The sequence below is a fragment of the Nanorana parkeri genome, unplaced genomic scaffold (assembly GCF_000935625.1).
Source record: "Nanorana parkeri isolate BGI_ZX_2015 unplaced genomic scaffold, ASM93562v1 scaffold321, whole genome shotgun sequence".
NCBI classification, from domain to species: Eukaryota; Metazoa; Chordata; class Amphibia; order Anura; family Dicroglossidae; genus Nanorana; species Nanorana parkeri.
Window position 1 is genome coordinate 21,633 of NW_017306589.1, and position 27,713 is coordinate 49,345.

A 27,713-nucleotide genomic window follows, 5' to 3' on the forward strand; every position below is an offset into this window, starting at 1 on the left:
TAGATTGCATAGTCATATGTATAGGGTCTTTTGGTGGTATTTAGGGTCTGGAACTCACTGCCGCAGGCAGTGATTTCAGCAAAGAATGTGGAATTGTTCAAGAAACTTTTGGACGCTTTCTTAAGGGACCGTAATATACAGGGGTACAGGTACTCCTAAGAATGATATCCTAATAGGTTGGACTTGATGGACTAATGTCTTTATTCAACCACTATGTAACTATGTAACTATGTATACACCCATCACAAGTGCAGAAAATAGTGGTAGATGGTGCAATCTGACTGCATATTTATTTCTGTGACTCCAGTTGGGCTTTGAATTTTGTTTAGGTTTGCTATGTATTTCATTTTATACGTCAGTTTGGGACACTTCTGAGATCATTTAGGATTCCCTGAAAGGTGCAGTTGACCTTTCATTGACCTCCTTCTGACCTGCATGTGACTTGCTTCAAGCTGATTTTACATTCACATTGACTTATATGGGGAGAAAAGTAGCTGTGACTGTCACTGGACGTCTGGGTGGTGGGAAGTTGAGCAGTCATTACCTTTGTAAGGGGGCAGGGTCAACTAGTATGAGCAACAGTGAAACAGACATACCCAGGAACAGTCGCAACAGGTCTATCCTGAACGTTTATTCAGTAAGCAAACCAAGTTTTTCTTACAGGAGAGCTTTGCATAGCAAGCCCATAGCATAAAATATACAAAACATCTGCTCATCCAAGCTACCAACTCTACTCAGAACAATTACTGAGCCACAGAGCACCCCATTATGGGTTTTGAGAGTATAATTTGCAGCATGCTTTACAATAATAATTCTGTTTTTCACATAGTTGCTGTGGTTCCTTTAATACAAGAACCTTCTAGACAAATAGTAAAAGAGCTATAATACACTTCTTCATTATCATTGAACGGAAAACCCCATTTCCTGTCATCTCCTGCACAATGTGGAGACTGAAAATGAATGTCAATGTAACATTTCTTGTATTTCTTACAGATGGAACATTATTATGACTTCTGCAACAATAAAACAAATATTAATTCAAAAATAAACATAATTAATAAAAAAACAAGTAAAAATAATGATATATATATGTATACACCAAGGTATGTCCCGGCATCTTATTAAGTCGTATACAGATTAGCTTTTTTTCATTAGTTCAGAGGCACGGTGGGCGTGCCCCCTTCAGTGAAGATCAGGAAAGCAATGTATTGTCTGCTTTTAGGCCACACTTGGATTTTATATTTTTTATAAGTATATAGCCCAACTAAAGTACTAAACTTTTTATGTTTTTGAATTCCTGTATCCTGAAAGCTATACTTTATGATTGATTTATGCTTGGAAATATCCTTTACCCCTAAAGAAAATTTTGCTTTCAACCCTCACACAGCAGTGATCTGTGCTTTCAGAGCAGAGTAACAGCCACACCCCTCAGCACAAGCTTTCTCACACAGACTTGTATTGTAGAGAAGGGGAGGGGCGTGTCTGACCAGATCCTCTACATTACTCATTGCACTGGGTCTTTTCTGGTGCCTATTAGATTGCACAGACACATGTATACACCCACCACAACTGCTATAACAGAAACAGGTTGTTAGCACATTTATTTTATTATGTATTTCTGTGACTTCCTTTACGTGTATTAGATTGCACAGTCATATTGAGACACCATGCACATCTGCTGTATCAGGAAAATAGTGGATGATGGTACAATCTGACTGCATATCTAGTTCTGTGACTACTTGGGCTTTGAAAAATCATTTCGGATCGCTTTATGGTTCAGTTTATACGTCAGTTTGGGACACTTCTGAGATCATTTAGGATTCCCTGAAAGGTGCAGTTGACCTTTCATTGACCTACTTCTGGCCTGCATGTGACTTGCTTCAAGCTGAGTTTGCATTCCCATTGACTAATATGGGGAGAGAAGTAGCTGTGACTGCCACTGGACGTCTGGGTGGTGGGAAGTTGAGCAGCCATTACCTTTGTAAGGGGGGCAGGGTCAACTAGTATGATCAACAGTGAGACAGACATACCCAGGAACAGTCCCAGCAGGTTTATCCTGAACCTTTATTCAGCAAGGCAGCAAGCAAACCAAATTCATTACAGTAGAGCTTTGTAGAGCAAATCCATATCTTAAAATATACAAAACATCTGCTAATCCAAGCTACCAACTAAACTCAGATCAATTGCTGAACCACAGAGCCCCTCAGAATGGGTTCCTAGAATATAAGTTGCAGTTTCAAAATGCTTTATAATGATAAATTCTATTTTTCACATAGATGTGGTGGCTCCTTTAACACAAGAACCTTCTAGACAAATAGTAAAAGAACTATAATACACTTCTACAGTATAATTGAGCAGAAAACCCCATTTCCTGTCATCTCCTGCACAATGTGGAGACTGAAATTGAATGTCAATGTAACATTTCTTGTATTTCTTACAGATGGAACATTATTATGACTTCTGCAACAATTAAAAAATGTTAATTTAAAAATAAACATAATTAATAAAAAACAAGTAAAAATAATTATATACATATGCCAAGGTATGTGCTGGCATCTTATTAAGTCGTATGCAGATTAGCTTTCTGTCATTGGTTCAGATCAATCAGTGAAGATCGGGAAAGCAATGTATTGTCTGCTTTTAGGTCACACTTGTTTACAGCCCAACTAAAGTACTAAACCTTTTATGTATTTGGACTATGGTGTCGTTCTTCCACCGGCAACTGATAAGAACAGATACTACACTTGATCTTAGCCAAAACCTGTACCCCTAAAGAAAATGTTGCTTTCTGCCCTCACACTGCAGTGGTCTGTGCTTTCAGAGCTGAGTAACAGCCACACCCCTCAGCACAAGCTTCCTCACACAGACTTGTATTGTAGAGAAGGGGAGGGGAGTGTCTGACCAGATCCTCTATATTAATCATTGCACTGGGTCTTTTCTGGGGCCTATTAGATTGCACAGTTATATGTATAAAGTTTGAAGTCCAAATACAAACTCCCCCCTATTATCTGTTTTATAGTCCTGTACCCTATTAAATTATACATAACCCTGTGTATGTGAAAGGGGCTGGATTCCCCGCTCCGACCCGCCAGCGCTGACTGGCTGTCACAGACTTACCCAACGTGTCCCTGCGCTCCAGCGACGTGTCGTCTCGTCCGTGACGTCACTCCGGCTCCGCCCACGGGGCGCGGCAACACGGGTAAAAGGTCAGCTGGTTCGTCACTCGGCGTTCTCTCGTTGTGGAGAGTCGAGTGACGAACGGAGAACCTGCAGACTGTCTTTGGATAGACTTCCCTGATCGCAGTACTGACACACCAACAGATGGATCGAGACTGCAACCCCGCTGTGAGCGTATAGCTATACGGAGCAGAACCGCAAGTATCCTGGACTGATTATCTATCTAGCTGAACCTGCTTATTCTGACTCCGATCGTTGTGATAGCGAAATATATCCCTTGCTGAGACCTCTATGCCTGGCCTGTATAAGCAGATATACTCACTGCGGACAATCCTTGTCAGATAGCTGAACTCGTCAATACCGATTCATTCAAAAGAGGTGTTTATTCTTTACATTAGGTTACAGCAGATGATAGGAACAGCAGTTGAACGGTTATAGTATTGTGCGGTCAGAAAATGATGCCTTTCCTCCGTACTGTGCAGATTACCTGTGTGTCCTTGTTACATGTGGCTTTCAACTGTGCCCATGACACAGGAAGTACTGCACACAGGAAGAAGGAAGGGGCATACACTAGGGGGAAATACATCGTCACATGAGGAATAATTACAGAAAGACATGTATATTACAACAAAAGGCCACTAGATGGCAGCATAGGATAACACATTAATTTAGCTATGAGAAAATAGTTAGGCAAACCACACTATATAAATTCTAACCTATATAACAATGCTAATATTAACTGAGGCTATGCATCTCATATTCTATGCCCCTGTTGGGGCGGCACACTGCTACTTGTATCGTGTCTGCTTCCATACTGCTTATGTGCTGCTATATCACACGCACACACACTGTACCGCTCCAGCTGTTCCGGATTGCCTCATATTGCCTTACCTACACTTGCTACGTGACACTGGTCTGATACAGTCTGAACCTGCAATAGGGACACAAGAGGGGTTGTCAGTGTGCATTGTCTGCTGATAAGTCTGTAGGAACTTCAGGCACATGCCTTGTACTGCTTATTGCTGATTGCTATCTGCTTATAACCTCATATATGTGCTTTGCCATTGCCTATTGCTGACTAACCTGCCAGTTACCTATCCATTGACCCTGCATGCATGTCAATATATTTTGGAGTTCCACGCTTACTAACCATTAACCAGTTGCATCACCTGCTGTTTAACTCGCCATTGATACACTGCCCGCTGGTACCGCATAAGTACAGCTCTCCACCTATGAGTGTGGAGTTAGGTGCAGTACCCTCAAGTCACAATAGCACCACTTAGCTTAGTTTTAGGAAGTATGTGATGAGTGCAGTCTCCCTCTCGCAGTTACTGTAACTGGGAGCCGCTCACTGAACTTCCTCATCAACTAAAACCCCCACCTGTTCCGCAGCTGAGATCCAGTTAGACGTATCACCTGTCCAGCCTTGACACTGGCGGAATGGACGGGGGAGGGGGCGGGTACAGCTGGCTCTGCCTCTAGATAGGCAGAGCCAGCTGTCAGTCACGCAGCTGGGCGGATCCCAACATAATTGTCGGGATCCGCTTCAGCTGCGGCGACTTAGTATACCGTGAGCAGCAGCTCGCGGTATACTGCGGCTTCTCAGTAAACCATGAGCGACAGCTCGCGGTATACTGAGCCTATGGTGACGGGAGGACGCTAGTTTGTATCCTCCAGTTACCCTAAGGAGAACTATGGGGAAAAGACTTAACCCCATAGTTCTCCTTTAATAGATTTGTAAACACCAAGCGCAACATATTAGTTATATTGTTACGGTTTTTAACATACATTGTTGCAGCTAGTGTCTATTCACAATATATTTCTTCTAGCGCAACTATTCGTTTATTTGTTAGTCCTGTACCCTGCATGTCATGATTTGTGATTGATTTTCTGCTTGTAAAAGCCATTTACTTTATGAGAAATTATTGCTTCCAGGCCTCACAGTGCAGTGGTCTGTGCTTGCAGAACTGAGTGGCAGCCCCACCCCTCAGCATAAGCCTCCTCACACAGACATGTATTGTAGAGAAGGGGAGGGGTGTGTCTGACCAGATATGATATATTACTGAGAGTATTGGGTCTAGCTCTGATGCCTATTAGGTTGCACCGTCATATTTAGACACCATGCACAACTGCTGGAACAGAAAATAGTGGATGATAGTACAATCTGACTGCAGATCTATTTCTGTGACTCCAGTTGGGGTATGAAAAAGTGTTTAGGATTGCTTTATGGTTGTTTATGCGTCACTTTGAGATGCTTCTGAGTACATTTAGAACTCTTTGTCAGGTACAGTTGAGCTGCTGTTGACCTTCTTGTGACTTACTTCAAGCTGAGTTTACATTCCCATTAACATATATGGGAGAGAAGTAGCTCTGCTTGTCACTGGACCTTTGGGTGGTGGGAAGTTGAACTCATAACTCTTGTAAGGGGGGCAGACTCAACTAGTATCAGGAGCAGTGAGACAGAGATACCCAGGAACAGTCCTAGCAGGTTTATGCTGCACCTTTGTTCAACAAGGCAGCAAGCAAACCAAGTTTCATGGCAGGAGAGCTTTGTATAGCAAGCCCATAGAATAAAACATACAACACATCTGCTCACCCATACCACTAACTAAACTGAAATCAGTTCCTGACCAACATTACACCTCATAACAGTTCTAGAAAATATGAATAGAGAAAACTTAATGCTATTATTAAACTACAGTATATGTTCTGTTTTTCACATGAATGCAGTGGCTCCTGTAACACAAGAACCTTCTAGACAAATAGTAAAACAACTATTATACACTTCTACGTTATCATTGAGCAGAGGAGCCCATTTCCTGTCATCTCCTGCACATTGTGGAGACTGAAATCTAATTTAAATTGTAATTTAATTGTGTTTTTTTTTATATATATGAAACATTAATTTGTACTTCTGAAACAATTAAAAAATGTTATTTTGTTATTTCAAATGTTAAAATGTTAATTTAAAAATAAACATATAATTATATATATATTCCAAATTATGTCCTGGCATCATATTAAGTGGTATGCAGATTAACGTTCTTTGATTGGTTTAGAGGCAAGGTGGGCGTGACCTATCAGTGAAGCTCAGGAAAGTAATTAATTGTCTTAGGCCACACTTTTAAACTTTTACAAGTTTACAGCCCAACCTTTCCACCTTTCATCTTTTTGAAGTCTTTTACCCTGCATATTGTTATTTATGACTGATTTTTCCTAGAAAATGTCCTTTTCTCCTAAAGAAAATGTTGCTTCCAGTCCTCACACTGCAGTGGTCTGTGCTTTCAAAGCTGAGTAACAGTCACACCCCTCCGCACAAGCTTCCTCCTCAGACTTGTATTGTAGAGAAGGGGAGGGGTGTGTCTGACCAGATCTGCTATATTGGGTCTTTTCTGGTGCCTATTAGATTGCACAGCCATATGTAAACACCTACCACAAATGCTATAACAGAAAGAGGTTGTTAGCTTGATGTCTATTTGACTGCGTATCTATTACTGTCACCTCCATTAAGCTTTAAAATCAAGTTCTGGTTTAATATATGTTCATCAGCAGTGCAGGATTCCAGTAACGAAGCCAGGCTTTTATAGAATCAGTTGGGATATAATTGATATTGCAGTTTTGCTGGGGAGTTAAACTCTTATAGATTTGGAAAGCAACATATTGATTGACAGTTGACTTTCTCTGATTGGTTTAACAGCAAAGTGGGCATAAATCATAAGCCAAGACCTAAAAAGAAGTGTACTGTCTGCTCTTAAGCAGGATTTTGACTTTTAAAAAAGTGTATTTCCACTACCCGGAACTGGACCTGACTCCCCGATTGGACTATCCTTTTGTACTGCGATTTTTGGACTTTGTTTGTCCCTGCCAAGGGGTTCCACACCTGGCCCGTTACTCCAGCCCTGACACTTTTGCAGTCAAAATTGAGAAAACCCGGCGGAAGACGAAGCCATGTGTGCAGGTAAGAGGAGCTGGGAAGGAAGGAAGAAGGAAAGGAGGGAGGGGAGGGATGCAGCCCTGACCAGCCCACCTGAGACCCCTTCAGAGCCCATCATAGACAGTCTCAGATGGGCTGTGCAGCATCTATGGTGGGCTCTGCAGGGTCACTCTCAGGTGGGTCCTGTGTCCAGCGCGTCACTAAGCCCTGCGTCCAGCACGTCACTAAGCCCTGCGTCCAGCGCGTCAGTAAGCCCTGCGCGTCACTAAGCCCTGCGTCCAGTGCGTCACTAAGCCCTGCGTCCAGTGCGTCACTAAGCCCTGCGTCCAGCGCGTCACTAAGCCCTGCGGCCAGTGGCGCGGGGAGGGGCGGCCTAAAGCCATGTAAGGGGCCTCAAAATTTCTGATGGCTGCCCTGGATAGGGCAGACAGTGTTCAAATCTAGTTTGCAACTGATAGTGAGATCTGCCAGCACAGATCAGCTGGGGATAATTATGATAAACATTACGCTGCCCACCCCACTTGCATTGCAGAGAGTAATTCCGTACACAGAACAACTTTTCTTTCAGAATTGATCTCACATTTAGTTTACTATTTTGTATTGAGATTGTAGTCCATCACGGGAATGAGCTTGGAACGGTGACTACTTTACAACACACACAGGTACCATGGGGAACAGAAGTAGTCACCCTCCAGAAGGAAGGGCAGTGTCCGCACCAATTCAGAGATGATTGGAGGATCTACAGTGATACGCATGTAGCTCTCAACCCCGAAGGAGCCGCTGAATGACCGGTTCATCTCTAGTCTGTCTAGGGGTATGTTCTTCAGCTGCCCTCCCATTAGCATCCACTGCCCTTCTTCTAGTGCCCACAAACTGATGTCGGCTCCAATAGTAAAATGCAGAATAACGGTTTATTGAACATCTTCACTGGGGAGAGAGGATATGGGGATTCTAAGCTTCCAGAGGTAACTGACAAGAGCTCCAGACTCACCAGACCTGGTTGGCATATCAGTGTAGATCCACTTGGGAGACAGCAGACAGCGACTGATGTAGCAGATGAGCAGGATGAATACAGATCATCAAACAGGAAAGACACCAACCATACTCCTGAAGTTCTCTTAAGTTCCAGGGTACTTCAAGAGCCAGCATTGGTCCCAGTTCTCTTCCTCTATCAGCATCACAGACCTCCTCCATGTTGGAGGCCTCAGGGAAACCTTTCCCTCACACCAGCCTGTGCCCATCCCCAGGCCTCAGGCCTAGCCCAGGGGGCAGGCTGAACAGCACCCAGCCCTATTCCATGGCTGGTACCGGCTAGCCTGAGCTCATGGCAAATCCCTCCAGTATATGTACCCTATCCCAGCATGCACCACTGGTTGAGAGAAACCCTGTGATTGGCCTTCATATCCCTGTAGTAGAGAGAGAGAGAGAGAGAGCCCCTCATCATATGTATGTGAGAAACCCAGGTTACACATATACACCATCAACAATTCTCTGGCCGCTGCCTCACAATTTGTAAACAATTTTCAAGTTGCTTCTCTGAAAAGCACAGTGGAAACATTTTGTGGAAATATTTTATTTTTATATTACATTATGTACAGTTTCTTCTGACACAAACAAATAAAATGATAACATGGCATTATGTAATTTCCAAATCTCCAAATCTTAAATTGCAGCCTAAAAATAAAATGCGCTATTTATTAAATAAGAGATCTCAGATCTACAAAGAAGTCTCAGATTTCTTTCAATTGCTTTAGTCGATATATACATATTGCTTGACAGCCCATTGGGATCAATGGGAGGAAAAAAAAATTCTTAAACAGAACCAGTAACCACTAGGTTTTTAAAATAGACCAAATCTCTTGAATTGTTCTAATAGTGCAATGTTATCTCCCAGTGTTTAGTTGGATTGAATTATTTACTTGTATTCTCTCCCTGTCACAGCCGCAGTGGCAGGATAAGTGAGCGCAGGCTAAGGGACTGCCAGGATTAGATGGGTGAAAACTGAAGTATTTCTGTTTAGCTTTTGTGTCAAAATGATCTGTAGCTCATAGATATAGGCAAGTTGGAAATCATACAGTCACTAAGGCTGAATTTACACCTTTGCGTTGCAGTAACACACAAAAAAAACAAAATTTTTCCCCTATGTTACCACAATGAAGTGTAGTGCATGGCATTGACACTTTTGAATGACAACCCAGTAAACTAATATAGTAATGAGCATCTCACTTACATTGCAGTGTACACATGCTGTGCGTTGTGATGCACTGCTTAAAAAAAAAAAGGGGTCAGATCCATTTTTTAATGCATTAAGGTGCCGGGCCATTTGCTATAGTGTGACAAAAACCAAACAGGAGCATCACTGCGTCGCAAGCAGCAAAAAGAAGTAAAGAAACAATATATCTAACACAAAAAAACAGTCCTTATGCTAAAGAAAACTGTGCTATAGACATGTAGGATTTGTTTAGTTCTGCATTGAAATTCGTACGAATATCGGTATATTTGGACATTCGGATGCATCCATATTTCTAAGAAATAATGAATCTAAATGTATCCAAATTTTTCATAAGGAAAATTTCAGATGCATCCAAAATTTTCTCTGAATGGCATTCTGAATGAATAAAAGGAGAACTATGGGGTCAGTGTTTTCCCCCATAGTTCTCCTTGGGGTAACGGGAGGACACAAACTAGCGTCCTCCCGTTACCCTAAGCTCAGTATACCGCGAGCTACAGCTTGCGGTATACTGAGACGCCGCAGCCGGAGCGGATCCCGACATGGACGTCGAGATCCACCCAGCTGCGTGAGTGACAGCTGGCTCTGCCTATCTAGAGGCAGAGCCAGCTGTACCCGCCCCCTCCCCCGTTCGTTCCGCCAGTCAGCGCTGGCAGATCGGAGCGGGGAGAGGGGAATCCAGCCCCTCCCCCTGTCACGGCAGAGAGCCGTGACAGGATTGAGAGGTGAGCGAACCCGGTATGTGTTCGCTCACCTCCCGATCTACTGAGCCGACCTGTGACAGTCTCATAGTCACAGGTCGGCTAGAACTATGAGGTGGAAATCACTCATCTCATAGTTCTCCTTTAATGTTGTTAAATGTTAAAATAATAAAAAATAAAACAGCGTGGAGGCCCCTCCCTAATTTATACCAGACTCTTTAGGTATGCCAACAAAACAAAAAAGCGTGGGGTCCCTCCTAAAATCTCTTACCAGACCCTTGATCCAAGCAGTAGCCTGGCAGATCAGGAAAGGGGGGTGAGCATACACCCCTCTCCTGCACCATACCAGGCCACATGCCCTCATTATGGGGAGGGTGCTTTGCCAAAGCATCTTACCCCCATGAGGACAAGGGCCCGGTGGTTGCGGGGGGTCTGCGGGCAGAGGAACTTATAGGAATCTGGGTGCCCCTTTTCATAGAATATACAACTGAAATTATTGTGTGTTTCCTTCAAACATTAATTTTGTGCAGGAGAAGTACAATTATTTAAAATTTCCCTACAAACAACTTGAGATTTGAAGGACGATGCCATATCAGTTAACCTGAGTTCATCAATGCCATACTGTCCATTCATTGCACAGTCTCTCTATTGGCCAGCAATACCGCCCGTCATATTAAAGGATCAATAGGGAAGCTGGGGAGGTGGAAAGCACATTGCAAAAGCTGGATATTTACAGCAAAAGTCGAGACTGCCAAATATCGTCAGCCACCTTCTGAATCTACTGATCATTTTGACAGGTACCCTCTGCTCATATATTTTTCATGAGATGATCAGTTTGTTAAGTGCAGGTTTGTCACAGGTGTACTTACATATATACAAATGGAATTATCCTTTTACAGTGCAACCTAGTCCCGTGAGAACTTTATCTTTCTACATCCAATGGTTCTTTTTTTGGGTAGTAGAGAATCAAGTTGATATAGTTACAATGGGGCCAGTTCCAGGAATGCATATGTACAATGCCTGTAAAATGACTTTGGGAACCAGAAAGTTCAGTGCTCGGTGTTCCCACAGTGCCAGGTTCCTGGAAGTTTTACCCAGCCAGGGGGTATGATGTCCTGCAAGCAATCGTTGCCAAAATGACTTGAAGAACTTGGCAAAGGTTTCCATTTTTTTTTTGTACATGACCATTTAAATACTCTGTTTTGTATTGGGGTCACTTACATAAAGATGACTTAGTTGCTAACTGTAACACTATGCTTGTACATTCTTTCGGCACTATGGCTACGTAACTGTATCTTTTACAAAACCAAGACAACCTGTTTGGATTTTTTTTTAAAACACAGTTTGCGTGCCATTGTCCACATGTAACATCAAAGAAAGGTCCATCTTATTCTTGATTCTGATGGAGCTTGTAATAAGCCCCTTGTCTCTCTACAAGTTCATCATGAGTCCCACTCTCCACCAGTTGTCCCCCTTCCAGCACCAGAATCTGGTCAGCATTTTTTACTGCGCGCAGCCGGTGGGCGATGATCAGCACAGTGAGATCTGGAATACTCTGCAGAGACTGCTGGATCTGTAGAAGAAACAAGCGTTGAAAAGCACAGAGAAGACTGATCAAGAGGACCAAAGAGCAATGGTTGCACTGACTCACCATATCTTCTGTATCAACATCAAGACACCTTGAAGCCTCATCTAGAATGAGAAGTTTGGGATGCCGTGCAAGAGCGCGTGCAAGAGCAATCCGCTGTTTCTGGCCGGCTGCCAGCTGAGCCCCACTGCTGCCAACATCTGAAAAACACAATTTGACATACAGGAACAGTTTTCGAAACCCCTCCAAGGGCTACAAGCAAAAACTGACCTCAAGACCTACACAGAGTTTTGGGAAAACCAATAACCCGGTCACATGAGATTAGATGGGAATTCTAGGAAGTTCTCACACAAAGAATGGTTGTCATGGCTGCAAGATACAGAAATTTGACATTTCTGCCAGTTTTGGGATACCATGACTGGTGAAGCTTAAAAAAATAGGGAAACCTTAATAGCATTAAAGTGTATCTAAACCCTAAAAACGTTATTAATTTGTTCCCAGGAGTTTCACATATGTCCTAATGGCCATTGTCATCCGGACTGAACTTGAGGGGAAACCCTACATTTTAGGGTTTTTTTTTTTTGTTTTTTTTTTATCGAAGCCCGTGGACGTGCATCAAAACTTCCCCCTGTGAACAAAAAAAGTGAACCGTGAAATCACAGCACACAAAAACGTGCACAAGGGTGCAAGGTCCTTCAAAAGAAGGGACCTACTTTCCCGACCCCCCGGGGAGCAAGGCTCCTGACAGGGGTTGAGACTGGTGGTCCACCAACCCGAAGGCCGTGGACCATTTCCTATGGGGACCTGCCGAAACAGGTCCCCCTCAGTACTAGGCAAGTGGGATCTCCCGAAGAGAAACCCACCTCCTGGGTGGGAGGAGACAGAGAACCCCGTTCGAGGCACAGAATCTCCTCCCAGCGTCAGGAATAGGCCCGAAGAAACCTGCACCTTTCGCATCTGTGGGTCCCAATCAAAAAAACAATCGTGCATCGTGCATAGAGTGCAATAAATAATACTAAAGTGTCAGTGCACCACGCTGACAGGCCTTAGGGGCCGGAGTGCAAAAATATTGCCCCGGACTAGCCATAAGGCCTGTCCAAAAGGCGTTGTGCAGAAAAAGCAAGGTGGTGTGTGACCAAGTGCACAGTGAGTCAAGTGGGGTCCCATACCCATGTGACTTTCTGCGCACCCCTGGGACGCCACCCCCAGGGGGCACAACACCACGGGCTTCTGCCGCCCCCGAACCCTCGAGCCAGACCAAGCTTCGCATCCGTTCAGTCAGAAAGCCATGTACTGAGCGGTTCCCCTCTCACAGGAAGCCGCCCCACACGCTCTTTCACTCCAGCGAGTACTAAGTAACCATCCCCCGCAAGGACGGTTCTTTTCCCCACCGAAAACTGATAAGAACAGATACTACACTTGATCTTAGCCAAAAGTCAACAGGACAGGAATAGAGGGTAAATCTTTCAATAGCGTCACTTGTTCCCATAATACCTGCCTAAAAGGGATTTTTCTTACCTTGGAGAGATTTTATGTTGTAACTATAGAACGAAAGTGAAGGGAAATTTTTGATTGGGACATACATGGCAAAAAAAACCATGACAGACCATATCCTACTTTATCAAAGTGAAAAAAAATACTTTAGATATACTTTAAATTACAAAATGGAGTGTGTAACAATTATTTAATGCCAGTGCAGTGTTCCTCTAAATACTACCAATATAACTGCTGCAAATTTGTCTTTACATTAGCTTTCCATGCTTCTCTGTGCACTAGAAATCAGGATGGAAGTTAGCTCCTATCCCCTACTGGATTCAAAGTCAATACATGCATTCCCTAAGCAGAGTGGTAACAAAGATAATAACATATGTTTTACTAGTGATGGGTCTGTGATCACTCACAGACCCTTAATAAATTACTGAGGATGGACTTTAAAGTGGACCTTAACATTCAAAACTAACTCCCACCATCAAATATTCATCAGAGGTGTGTAATGTTGGGGAGCTCACAGAGCATTCACACAGGACTTTTCCATAAACAAAAGTCTTTATTAAGTCCAAAATAAAAGTAGCTTGTCTTCAGCATAACATATATTGGCTCACCAATCCTCAAGTTGCCCCACACACTCACAGTTTTCCAGTCTTTTAATAGTTTTATCTTGCAGCACTGCTGCTCCGACCTCAATCTGCAGGACCACTGTCTGTTTCCTCCGGACAATCTCAATAACGTTCCAACCTGCACAATGGGCTTCACAAACCTGCAGCTCCCTGCTGCACTGGCCTCCACTCTGACTCCTGGGTGGAGTTCTCCCTTCTCCCCTCAACACATCCCAGCACACTCTTCATGAGGGTTGTACACAGGTGCACAATTAGGTGATGGTCGCTACTAACCCATGGACCCAGGAATGGTGATTTCGTCTCACCCAGAGCTCTAGGAAATCTCCTGACTCCAGTATGCCAACTATGATCCAGAAAACCTGGAAAGGACTGAAGAGCCAGTGCCTTCCTGGTACAAGCAATTGCTTCCTGGAGCCACTCAGCCCCTCTGGCTGAGAATCCTAGGTGACTTTGAGGCCACACCGTGGTATTGCCACGCAATGCCACAGGTGTCACCAGTGCCTAAGGGAATATGCTGGAAGCATAAAAGTCTAAAGCTGGCCAAACTCGGATCAAATTTCAGCCGTTTCCTGATAAAATGGCCACAATTTGATCCATGGGTGGAACTGAATTTATTTGATTCTGATCTGAAATGTGAATGTTTCAACGACTTTCATAATCCAATAACTACTGGTATGGGGAACTAACAAAATTAAAAACTTTCACTGGAATTTTATTAACAAAATTTGATATTCTCATGGTGGAACCCTTCTGGGCTGGTGGCACCCCTCACCTGTATCATAGCCATTCTCCATTTTTTCAATGAAAGCATCAGCTTTGGCCAATCTTGCTGCTTTCACCAGCTGCTTTTCAGAAAGTCTGTCAAGACCGTAAGCAATGTTTTCTCTGACTGTTCCAGCAAACAGGACGGGATCCTGAGCCACTAAAGCCACCTAGAGAAGACAATGTTGGTAAGACACTATAAGGTAAAATCAAAGAGGACATCTAGTTTTAAGTACATTTTATCAGATCTTTGTAGCTCAGCCTTGTCTTCAGACAGATCAACTTTATGAAGAAGGCATTTGCTTTATGAAGTAAGGCAAAAAAAATCTGCAATACTTGAAATGCCAACTTTAGACTTCACTGAGTTTAGTGTCATTTTAACATTTTTCCATATTCTTCCTATTCTTTTTAATGGGCTACTCGCAACAAATTTTATTGATCCTTTCAACAGTCAAGCAATAAAAGATGATGAGTGATTGGCTGTTCTGGGATACTCTGCTTTTGCATTTTCAGCTTTATTTAATAAGGAATGTTGATTCCCAAATGCATTTAAAGTGGAAATTTCAATACAAAAATTCAAAGTCTGCGCACAAACAGGCAGCTCAGTGTACAATTTCAGCACCTGCCATAATAAAACAACCCCGCACATATGTCAACCCCTTCCTGCCAATCAAGACGGCTGAAGATCCGAAACCCAGAAGAAGACCGAGTGAAGATGTTGGTTATGGTGAGGGGGCTCGCAGCTTTAAGAGCAGTAACCAATTAACCAATTTAAATGCAATGTGCTGATACCAGATGGATTATGAGTGGATGCTATGGGTAAGTACATTGACTCTTTATTGAATAAGGTTGTTGTGATGTAAATAACTTAGTAGAACAAGATTACCTTGCTGTGTAGGTACTCATGCTTGTATTCAGCCAGTGGTCTTCCATCAAGCAGGATTTTTCCACTCTGGGGCTCATAGAATCTCTCCAGTAATGCCACGCATGTTGTCTTTCCACCCCCGGAGAGACCCACTATGCCTGTTACCGTGCCAGGCTTAAGAGTGAATGAGACATCCTAAGGAGGTACAAAACTGGGATTAAGCATAGCACATAGCATGGAGAATACATTTGTATTTCTGTCTGTGTTGCTGTTGGGGAGTTCCCCTCACTTCCTGTGTGGTAAAACACTGTCAGGTGAACAGGAAGTGAGGGGAAATTTCTCTGACTGAGACCCAGATAGCAGTAACAACCTAACCCTTCCCCACACCATCCAAAACTAAAAATAAACTTTTGGCTTATAATTTAAAGCAGGGGCTGCAAAAATTCAGCCCTTCAGCTGTGGTGAAACAACAAATACCATTTAGACATTGCAAGACTTTGATGGCCAGAAGCAGATGCATAGTGGGATTTGTAGTTTCACCTCAGCTGGAGGGCCAGAGTTTGACTATCTCGCTTTAACCCTTTCTCTGCCAGACTCATTTGTGCATCTTTTGCATACATGTTATGATGCACATTTTAGGCCAAAAGATTACTTAACCCTACCCCCTGGAATTATATACAAGGTACATTTGTTTTATGGCTGTTTAGTGTTCATTCAGTAATTCTACGGTGAACTTCACCTTTAATGTTCATAACCAAACACCAAAATGGGAATAAAATGAGATCTCAGTGATTTTGACAGTTGAATGATTGTTGGTGCCAGAGGGGCTGGTTTGTCTATTTCTGTAACTGCTGGTCTCCCGGGATTTTCATGTACAACAATCTTTAGATTTATTTTAAGATCAAGTGTAGTATCTGTTCTTATCAGTTGTTGGAGGGGAGAGGGTGCTGCCGATCCCAGAACGGGGGAGCATCCTAGTACCCTCTGACGTAATGGTGGGTGTCGGAGGACAGTTCGGTCCACTGCTGGTTGCGTCAGGCCCTGAGGTTACGGGTAGACCCCAGACAGTGGGAGGACCCTCAACGGCACTACCGCCTGATGTTAGCAGAGAAACACTTTGTCTGGCCGGAGGATTGGGAGGCGGCAGAGGCCGTGGTGTTGTGCCCCCAGGGGGTGGCGTCCCAGGGGTGCTCAGAAATGCAAACCCAAACATGCATTCACCTTCAGAGCAGGGGTATCTGGGCAGGAAGGGTATGAAAATGTCACATTCTTGAACTCGAACATTCTGTCTAGGTTTTCAGGACAAAGAGATCCAGCTCTGGAGACCTGCGGCTTTTGATCCAGGTACTGGAATACTTTGGTGGCGACTCCAGCGGAATGAGTTATCTCACTGAACATGTGGAACAGGGACTGAGAGAGAGACAAAAGAGAGACCGTGAGGAAAATATTTCTTAAGATACATACACTGCACACTTTACGATCACCTGTACAAATGCTTATCATGCAATTATCTAATCAAGCAATCAGCACAGTGTATAAATACACGAAGAAACAGGTCAGGAGCTTTAGTTAAAGTGGAAATTCACCCTGGAATGCATAGCACCATGTTTGATAGACATGTGTGATTTGTTTCGTTTCGAATTAAAATTTCTGTAAATTCGGACATTCAGATGCATCTCATTTTCTCAATGACAGATATAACAAATCCAAATGAATCCAAATGTTTGATAAGGAAATTCGGATACATACGAATTTCATTCCGAAAGAAACAAGCCGGAGAGCTGTCATTTACCGCTCTCTGGCTTTTCTGCTTTTTGTTGATATTCTGGACTTGTATCCTGAATGAAAACAAAGTAACAGAATATTGTAACAAAATGTAAAGAAAGAAAGAGAGAGATCCGTCTAATTCTGTCATAGCTTCTGCTTCTTTGCTGACACTCTGATCCTGAATGTAAATGAAGAAACTCACAGTTGTCACAGAATACACAAAAGTGTTAAACTGTTCACACACATAATAGCAATAATAAAAAACAGCGTGGGGTCCCCCTCCACTTCATACCAGACCCTTTAGATCTGGTAGGAATGTTAGGACCCCGATGTGAAAAAAACAAAACAAAACTAAAAACCATGGTGCGGATCCCCTGGCAATTCATACCATACTCTTTAGGTCTGGTAGGAATTTGGAAACCCCAATGCCAAAAAAAGAATTAAAAAAAGTGGGATTCCCCCTAAAATCCCCTTCCAGACCCTTAATCTGGGCAGGAGCCTGGTATGGCAGGAAAGGTGGGAAGAGCGAGCGTGCTTTTCCAGAGGGGGCCCCATTTCTGTGGAGTGTCAAAAATTGAAACAAAAGAAAGTAAACATCTAATGTCACTTTTCTGCAACAAATTTTCATTTGTAATTATCATTTAACCCATCTGAAATTAACGAAAACTCGGATTTATCCGAATACCGAAACTAATTGACTTTCAGACCCAAATCCTAAAAAATTATATAATTTTTGATTTTTGTCCAAGCTCTGGTTGGCCAGTAATGGGCATTGGTCATTGCTGGCTATTTTCCAGTGACACCATGCAACTCATGGGTCTCTCAGCCCACTATGCTATCTACAACTTGTGATTGCAAACCCTGACCTGGAAATGCTTCATCTGTGCCTGGTGATGTCAAAGACCAAAAGAATGGGAGGCTGAGTGACACTATGAGTTGGATGCAGTCGCTGGTAATAGTCAGTAGTTTCCAATGCTTATTGCTAGACAACTGGAATGCAAACTGAAGTCAAACATGATGCTATGCATTTATTAAGGTGCATGTGTTTTATGGGTGTTTAATGTTCATTGGGTGAACTTCCCCTTTAACGCTCATATCAAACACCAAATGGGAATAAAATTACATCTCAGTGATTTTGACAGCTGAATGAGTGTTGGTGCCAGACGGGCTGGTTTTAAGATTTCTGTAACTGCTGATCTCCTGGGATTTTTATGTACAACAATCGCTACACATGGGGCTGCGTTTGTCTGGCTGAAGGGTTGGAAGCGCAGAGGCCCATGATGCTGTGCTCCCTGGGTGTGGCATCACAGGGTGTGCCAGAAAATCACTTGAGAGTGGGACCCCACAGTGATCCACTGACACTAGGTCACGGCACTCAAAGCTTTTATCTGCACCATGCCTCTTGGGCAGGCCTTTTGGCTAGCTTGGGGCAGTTTTTTACCTTGGCCAGAAGGCCTGCAAGGGTTGTGAACTGGCACTTCTTATTTATTTACATAATGTTTTTATGCACGACTGCATGTTTTGACCCCATGGATGACAGAGTGTGTGGGTACCTTCAGGGCCGACCTGATGTTGGCAGGGAGGTTCTGTGGCCTCTATGGGTTTCTCTACCTCCCTCCACCTAGGGGTCTCTCTCTTTAGGACTACCTAGTACTCATGGGACCTGCTTTGGTAGGTCCCTGAGGATCAAGGTCAACCTAACTTTGGCTAGGTGGACTTGGGCTGACCTTGCCCCTGTCAGGAGCCTTTGCCCCAGGAGGTTCAGGGTTTCATGGCCCTTCCTGTTCAGAGGAAGACCAAAAGCACCCTTGTGCACTTTTTTTTTCGTGTGCTGTGATTTTTACGGTTCACTTTTTTTGTTCACAGGGGTAAAGTTTGTCTTTGTTGCACTGCATCGTGAGACTTTAAAAAAATAAATAAATCTCTGGAGTTTACTCCAAAGGATGCAAAAAACATTTGGGTGGATGGGCTACAACAGCAGAAGACCACACTGGGTTTCACTCCTTTCAGCAAAGAAGGAGAACTTGAGGCTACAGTGATCACCCTATACAATTGGAAACAATTGAGTCACTCAATCTCACGGCAGTGAGGTAAGGAGGAGCACAGGAGCACATATGTGGTGAAAACATGCTCATGTTTCCAGGTAATACAAATCCAAAAACCAGATAAGCTTTCAGGTGTGTGAAGAAAACCTGAATGTTTTCAAGCTCCACTGTAGACTGGAGACAGAGAAGGAGGAGAGGAAGAGAGGAGAAGGAGGAGAGGAAGAGGGAGAGCAGAAGGTGGTTATAGAACCAGATTGGATATGCTTTATTTCTTACCCGTAAATAGTCTCCAGACTCTATTTGGTACAGCATGAAGGACACCATCTGTCCATTGGTTATTGCTCCACTCTGGATTAGCTTGTGCCCATACACAAACATCGCCACCTGAGTACCAAGGTTAACGCTCTAGAGGAAGATGAGGGGAAGAGCAGAGACAGAGCAAATAGGAAAAAATTAAAGAAAGTGATAAAGAGAAGGAAGGTGAGAGAAGAGAAGATACAAAGTTATAGAGAGTATGGGAGAGCGGAATGGAGACAGAGAAGGGGGAGAGGAAGAGAGAGAGGAGAAGGAGGAAAGGGAGAGGAGAAGGACGAGAGGGAGAGGAGAAGGAGAGATTGCAGAAAATGATTATAATTTTTTCTATTATTAATAACACATCAATCATGCCTTTATGTTAAAGTAATATAATGCCATTATGATGAGCACATATTGTGAGTTATTATTGCAGTGTTTACCTTAATGTAATTTTTTTACTCGACTTTTACATTTTCACTAGCTTGATCCGGGTTCACCTTGCTATTATAATAAAGTATGTCTAAACTCTTGAGCATATACTGTATGTAATTTATTGCAGCTTTCAAGTCCTTAGATGTGGTGGCAGAATTTGTTTTCTTTTTTTCAAGCTAAAAACATTTTCTGCAAGTACAGAAAATACCTGACAATCATTCCGGAGAAAAAGTGTTTTCTTTATGTTTTTTTCCTCTTTTTATATATTTTATTTGTCCTAAGTGAGGCGTTAGGCACACGTATGTGATAAAAATATATAGCCCCAGGGTACCAGCACCCCCCGCTTGCGCGGAGGCTCCAGCCCCCTCTGACCATGTTCTTAATGCAAATTGTCGCACCATATTTGTTCAAATCACTCTATGTGTTGAAGTAAGTTGTAACGTTTTACTGTCATAATTACTGCATTACTGTACGTGAATCAGCCTCATGTGCATGAGCATTACTTCAAATTGTGTTATCTATAACTTGGATAAAAATGAAAAAGCACTTAAATAAAGAATGTATAAAAAAATATAAATATATAGCCCTATCTGTCCTCTAAATAACAATATATAATATGAGTGGGTGCACTTAGCCAGAAAGTATATTACTGCCGTGGAAGAATCACACAGCAAAAAGCGCTGCAGTCATTAATGAACAGAAACTGAAAAAAGCTCAGTCATGAAGGGGTTAAAGGCCTTGAGCACTGTAAAGCTGGGAAGTGGTCAGTGAGTATGGAGTTCTGTACTAGATGTCTGTAGCCCTTTACCCTCTCTCCCAGTTTTGCCGCTTTTGTAATAAAATATTAGAAAATCCTGACTGGTGCCCAACATTACGTTTACATCCCACTACCAGCTAAGGTCTCCTAGGTGAAATGTCATCTCTCCCTGCCTCTGAAGTTCCTCATATGCTCCTAGAAGTCAGGGGGATGCTACATGTGTAATCAGCAAAAATGGCTGCTCCCAGGTACATATATAATCACAATGTATGCACAGAAACAGGATGCTTAAAACATTAGCATAGAATAAGGTTATTTATGTCTATCTAATCAATTTTACACGTCTATCAGAAAAAAGACTGAAAAGACTATCAGGTCTATTCACAAAAGGGTGAAGAGTTTGGAGAAGGTCGGAGAAGTGAACAGACAATCTAGGCCAACATAGCTTATTTGGAAAAATTCTCCAATTCAGCTCACTTTCCAGTACAGCTATGTTGTCCTCAATTGTTCACTTCTCCGGCCTTCTCCAAACTCTCCACCCTTCTGTGAATAGACCTGTATATTTCCTTCCATTTCTTCCATTATTTAGAACATTCTGGAGTTTATATGAACACTGATATCTTGGCTTTCTATAAAATGATTACCTACAGTCAGTTTTAGAGGTGCACCGAAATGGAAATTTCAAAACCGAAGCGAAACCGAAATTAAAAAAGTTGTCAGGCCGAAACCGAAAATGTTATTTATTTTAATTTTCTCAAATTTTTAAAATATTTTATTTTTATTTGTTTTTTATAATCTTTTTAATTTGTTTTAATAATGTAGATTACTTCCCATTCATTCATATTTGAGGATATAGTCAACATACCATATCCTCAATTATCTACGGACACTCAGCGATCACTAATTACTGACTGCTTGTACCCGCTCTCCTCTCTGACACGCTGTCACAGGAGGCTGAGCAAGTGGTGCAGGGAGGAGAGCTCAGCTCATGTGACTGCGCGGGCTGTCTCCGCCCACACACCGCTCAGCCGGACTGTGATAGGAGGCTGAGCGGTGTGGGAGGAGAGACACCGGCCGCTCACAGCGCTCTCCTCCCGCAGCGCTCTGCCGGCTGTCACTTTCTCTCTTCCCCACTGAGAGACAGAGCAGCGTCCAGCGGGGAGGAAAGAAAGCAGAGATGCGCTTATGTATTGGCAGGAAAATTGCACTTTCGGCATTTAGCCAAAAGTGCCATTTTCGCCGATATATCGGTGCATCCCTAATCAGTTATCTAGCATAACAAATATGAAAATATGTAAACTGGATGCACAAAACTGAACGCTGATCTGCCCTGTGTTTTTGCCACTTAGGTTACTGGGGCCACCCAGCACTCAGGGAGGTGTCAGGGCCCAGAGAATCACGCTGTGAAGTTTATGATGAGTCTATTGGCCTGCATGTATGGATCTAAGTAGGGATGCACCGATAGCGGTTTTTCGGTTTTGAGTACGAGTACTGATATTTATATTTTTGTACTCGACGATACCGAGTACTGATACCTGTACTTCCGGTAGCATAGAGCCATTACCCACCACCCAGCTTCTTGATTGCTGGGCGGTGGGTAATGGCTCTATGCTACCGGAAGTGGCTGGGCCAATCAGCATGGAGCCGGCCAAATAGCATGGAGCCGGCTTCCCCGCTCCATGTTCCCTCGTGGCGCTGCCGGTCAGTGGAAATCTCCCTCTGACCGGAAGTTCCGGTATCAGGAAAGGTATCGAAGCATTTGGGCGAGTACGAGTACTCACCCAAATACTCGGTATCGGAATTGATACCGATACTAGTATCGGTATTGGTACATCCCTAGATCCAATATATGAAGACCATTTAGTACCATATGAGGATCAGACATTAACTTACCCTGAAAGCGAGCAGGTATACAGCTCGGACCAGATCCCTGTGGCATTGCAGACGATGTGTCTTCCTTAGAGCCTCGTCATACCTCTCTCCCTCCTCTTCCTCCGCTGCAAAGCTCTTTACTGTCTCTACTGTCTCAATGATCTCTTTTGCCAGATCACTGGAGGTGGCGATGGAATCCTGCACCTTCTTCACCAGATCCTAAAGGATGACAATACAAGAACTTCAAACATAACTGCCATATAATAATGCCGGCTTTATACTGGAAACAGCTTCTTAGAATAAAGCAGGAGATTCCAGTTTTGAAACTTGGACACTGGTATCTTTCAGCATAGGATCATTAGTCTTCAAGAAGAGGATCCTGACGCAGAAGATGTGAGTATGCAAACAAGGGGTTAAGTATACATAACTGAGGGATTGTACGAAGTTATAGGGAGGCTTAAAGGAGAAGTATGGGTTTAAGGCTTTTCCCCATAGTTCTCCTTAGGGTAACGGGAGGACACAAACTAGCGTCTTCCAGTCACCCTAAGCTCAGTATACCGCAAGCTACAGCTTGTGGTATACTGAGATGCCTCAGCTGAAGCGGATCCCGACAGTTATGCCGGGATCCGCCCAGCTGCGTGACTGACAGCTGGCTCTGCCTATCTAGAGGCAGAGCCAGCTGTACCCGCCCCCTCCCCCGTCCGATCCGCCAGCGCTGGAGGATCGGAGCGTGGAGGGGGGAATCCAGCCCCTCCCTTGTCACGGCAGAGAGCTGTGACAGGATCGAGAGGTGAGCGAACGCCGGTATGTGTTCTCTCACTTCCCGATCTACTGCGCCGACCTGTGACAGTCTCATTGTCACAGGTCGGCTAGAACTATGAGGTGAGTGAAAAGCACTCACCTCATAGTTCTCCTTTAACGTTATGGTTTCAGGAAAGGTAAGGATTACTGGGTGGGTTAGAGTTAGGGTTACAAGGAGGGTAAGTATGAGGGTTAGTGCGAGAGTTACAAAGGGGGCTAGTATTAGTGTGCTGCCACAATAGTTGTATTCACAGCCACAGTCAATATTCACATTAATGTTAAATGAGAATTGTATAGTTTTTTCTTTAAGCCATTTACTTAAGGATATTGTTTGGCTAAGTTCATATACTGCCATCTAGTGGTCATTTTGGTTATTGCACATGTTTTTCTGTGTCCCTTCCTTCACATCTATGATGTTTTTCTCTTGTGTGTAATGCCCCGCCCTTGTTCTTCAATATTCATTTCCTGTGCCATGGCTGCTTGTAACAGGACCACATGTTAATCTGCATTGCATGCTTGGAAACATTATCATCTTTGACCGCCTTAAATACTGCCAATTAATTAATCTGCTGTATCCTGTTGTCTACTGTAACCTGATGTACAGAATAAAGCTCCGTGGATGAAAAAGTATTTGGTGAGTTCAGCTATCTGATAAGGATTGTCTGCAGTGATTATATCTGCTTATACAGGCCAAGCATAGAGGTCTCAGCACGGGGTTAAATCGCTAATACAACAATCGGAGTCAGAATAATTAGAGCTATATGGAGGCTTGATGTTAGTATTAAAGATGGTAAATATGAGGGTTAGTATTAGGGTTACAGAGATGGTTAGTGTTAGAATTACAGCAAGGGTTAGTGTTAGGGGTACAGGTAGGATTTGTGTTATAATTACAGGGAGAGTTAGTGTTAGGGTTACAGAGAGGGTTAGTGTTAGAACTACAGCTAGGGTGAGTGTTAGGGTTACAGGGAAGATTTGTGTTAGAATTACAGCAAGGGTTAGTGTTAGGGGTACAGGTAGGGTTTGTGTTATAATTACTGGGAGGGTTAGTGTTGGGTTACAGAGAGGGCTAGTGTTAGAATTACAGCAAGGGTTAGTGTTAGGGATAATTACTGGGAGGGTTAGTGATAGTGTTACTGGGGTGTTAATGTGACAGGTACAGAGAGGATTAGTGTTAGATTTTCAGCAAGAGTTAGTGTTAGAGTTACAGGTAGGGTTAGTATTGGGGTTACTGAGAGGGTTTGTGTTAGAATTACTGGGAGAGCTAGTGTTACAATTTATTGTAAATATTAGTGCTAGGATTACAAGAGGGTAAGTATGAGAAATAGTGTTAAATATACTGGAATATTTAGTGTAAGGATTATGGTAGTTCTAGAAGTACAAGAGGGTACGTATGCATGTGAGTATTGGCGTTGAAGGCAGGATTTATGTAAGGCGTAGGGAATTTCTTTCTGCACCAAAGAGTAGCATAGCCATGCACCCTACAATGAAGGCTAACAATAGATAATATCTAAAGGATCTGAGATATCTGAGGGGCAATACTGATTGAAATTAAGGGTGGCATCACTTTCTCTATACAGTTGCTTAGGAGTGATTTCTATGTCTACATGAGACAGAGACATTTGCTCTCCCTTCCCCCTATTTCTCCCTTCCCACACTCTACCTTCTTTCTCTGTATGAATGTGTGCCTAGGCACAATATGGTCATTAGAGTTCTGTAAAGAATTCTATATTAATTGCAATTAATAGAAACCTAGCAAATAAAAAAGAAAAATGCTCCAAATTACAGATATTAATGCTTTCTTCACATTTATAATGTGTTGCTAAGGCTATTGTACTGTATGTATACCTGGTGATACTTGTTGTACAGGCTCTGAACAATCCAGATGAGCGGTGTGCTGATAAGGGTGAGCAGCGTCAACTTCCAGGAAACCAGTATCATGAAGTAATAGTGACCAACACATTTCACAAACATCCGCAAGGTAATGTTCACATTGCCAGCAATGGAGCGGCTCACCAGTGACGTGTCATTTGACAGCCGAGATGTGATCTCTCCTGAAAGGACAATGACAGGTAACAATTATTACAAAGTGGTTAGGAAGTTCCCCTATCTGGAACTCTGTATCTAGGTGGAAAAAAATGAGTGCTGACCAAATCAGTTCCCTCAGGTCTGTCAACCTCTATTTTATAGTCCAAATTTGGTCAACAATCAAATGGGACAGTAGCCCAATACATACAGATAACTTGGTGTAATTTGAAGTCACTGTGTCCCACTATGTGTTCCACCGCAGAACAACAAACTGATGATGGGTCCGTTGGACCCCTTTATGAGTTCACATACTGTACATGCCAGCAATCCACAATGACCAGTCCATACATCAAAATAGGATCCAAAAAAGTAGAAGAAAATCCCAAATACTGAAGATTTGTGAAAAATAATCTCCATGTAAATCTGTTTGGTCACACAGCGCATCATTCTCCTAGGACACTGAATCGCCCAGATTCCACCTCTACACATCCTCCTAGGACACTGGATCCCCCAGATTCCACCTCTACTCATTCTCCTGGGACACTGGATCCCCCAGATTCCACCTCTACACATTCTGCTAGGACAATATATGCCCCAGATTCCACCTCTACACATTCTCCTAGGACACTGGATCCCCCCGATTCCACCTCTACACATTCTCCTAGGACACTGGATCCCCCAGATTCCACCTCTACACATTCTCCTAGGACACTGGATCCCCCAGATTCCACCTCTACACATTCTCCTGGGACACTGGATCCCCCAGATTCCACCTCTACACATTCTCCTGGGACACTGGATCCCCCAGATTCCACCTCTACACATTCTCCTGGGACACTGGATCCCCTAGTCTCTTCCCCTTTATCTGGCTCTTCCAGCTATACTTCCCACATCCTCCCAGGACACCAATTCTCCTAGCCTTTTCCTCTCCACATCCTCCTGGGACACAGATTGCCTCTCCCTCTACATTCTCATTGGACACCAGCTCCCTCAGCCAACGTCCTTTTGGTACATCAGCTTCCCCAGCCTCTTCCACCTACATCCTCCCAGGACACTGGCTGCCACAGCCTCTCCCTCTCTACACCTTCACAGCACACCAGCTCCCCCAGCCTCCCCTTTTCCACATGCTATTAGGGGCAAGCCTCCAGTTGACAAAAGTTGACTATAAAGAGCATTGTCACAGCCCCTTACAGTCTTCATTAAATTGGCATGTAACAGGGTGACAATGCAGGATAGCAAATGGACAGCAAAGACTGAGCATTATCACCCTATAACAAGAAATGCCCTTTCATGGACTTTCATGGCAGGATCATTATCTGATGAAAACCGTGAACTGAAAATGACTTTTGCGTTAAAGCAGCTTGGTCCCTGTTTTAAAACATATAAAGCATTTTTCCTCAAAAAGAAAGCAATGAATACTTCCCTATCCAGCTGCATGGGCTGCTGAACTTCCCAGGGTTGAAGAAAGAAGTTTGCTAAAAGATCTGCATTTGACTCTCCTGAAACAGCCAGATGCTGGCTTCCCCTGCTGCGCTCTGTGGTTTTCTCTACCAGCCCCTAGGTCACTGCAAAACACAATGGCCGGTGGTAGCAACCACAGAACTCAGCGGGGGGGAACCAGACCTATACTATGCCATGTAGCCAATAGATAAGTATGAACTGCTTGCTTTGCAGGGAGCACTGCTTTTTACTTTTTGAAAAAAGTGGCCAAGTCACTGTAAAATGTTACAAAATTAAAATGTGCGATTTTAGTGTTTGGGTTTACAGCTAACTTAGGAGGACAAGAACGCGCAGCATTCTAAGACACCCTGGTACCTGTTTTATTTGCTTCAAAGAAGGCAATGTCCTGTTTAGCAAAGGCTCCAAAAAGGAGTTTCTGTAATCGGATTTTGAGGCGAGACATGCTGAACATGAATAATCCTCCCCGACACCCCGCAGAGAGAGAACTATGGAGAAACAGGGAGACAAAGGCATCAATACCCAGGTACATCAATATCACATGTTTTACTTTTTAATGAGTAACTCCATTTTTGTTGAGAAAAAACATTGTAAGGATTTTAACAAACTTTGCTGCAGACTCCGACTTGTTTCTATTCTGAAGAAATAGCAGTTTGTTGCAGCTTGTTTTTTCCAAACTGATTTCTGAATGGCAGGGACTGTGTCCATTATAAGCACCGGGTGGACATTCTGTGTTGTAATGAGAAAAGTTGCAGTGTCGGCATTTCTTTAGTAGTATCTGACCAAAAATTCCTATTGCAGGGGATGCCAAAAATTATACTTGTATCTTACTGGAGACTTCTGGGAAAATCAGTCAACCAATCACAGAAGCAGGAAGTGACATTTCTA

At 43.3% G+C, this 27,713-nt stretch overlaps 1 protein-coding gene across 2 annotated transcripts in view; it reads right to left on the reverse strand.

Moving 5' to 3' along the window:
- Positions 1 to 11,401: 11,401 nt before the first annotated feature.
- Positions 11,402 to 27,713, reverse strand: part of TAP2 (transporter 2, ATP binding cassette subfamily B member) — a 27,997-nt gene continuing 11,685 nt past the window's right edge. For both annotated transcript variants that reach the window (XM_018558150.1, XM_018558149.1), the window contains exons 4-12: positions 27,183 to 27,313; positions 25,188 to 25,393; positions 22,563 to 22,760; positions 19,463 to 19,591; positions 16,596 to 16,784; positions 15,396 to 15,569; positions 14,520 to 14,679; positions 11,694 to 11,830; positions 11,402 to 11,615 (exon numbers count right to left, since the gene is read on the reverse strand). In XM_018558150.1, coding sequence (XP_018413652.1) covers positions 11,430 to 11,615; positions 11,694 to 11,830; positions 14,520 to 14,679; positions 15,396 to 15,569; positions 16,596 to 16,784; positions 19,463 to 19,591; positions 22,563 to 22,760; positions 25,188 to 25,393; positions 27,183 to 27,313 — 1,510 coding nt within the window. In that variant the 3' untranslated portion in view covers positions 11,402 to 11,429. The remainder of the gene's footprint in view (positions 11,616 to 11,693; positions 11,831 to 14,519; positions 14,680 to 15,395; positions 15,570 to 16,595; positions 16,785 to 19,462; positions 19,592 to 22,562; positions 22,761 to 25,187; positions 25,394 to 27,182; positions 27,314 to 27,713) is intronic.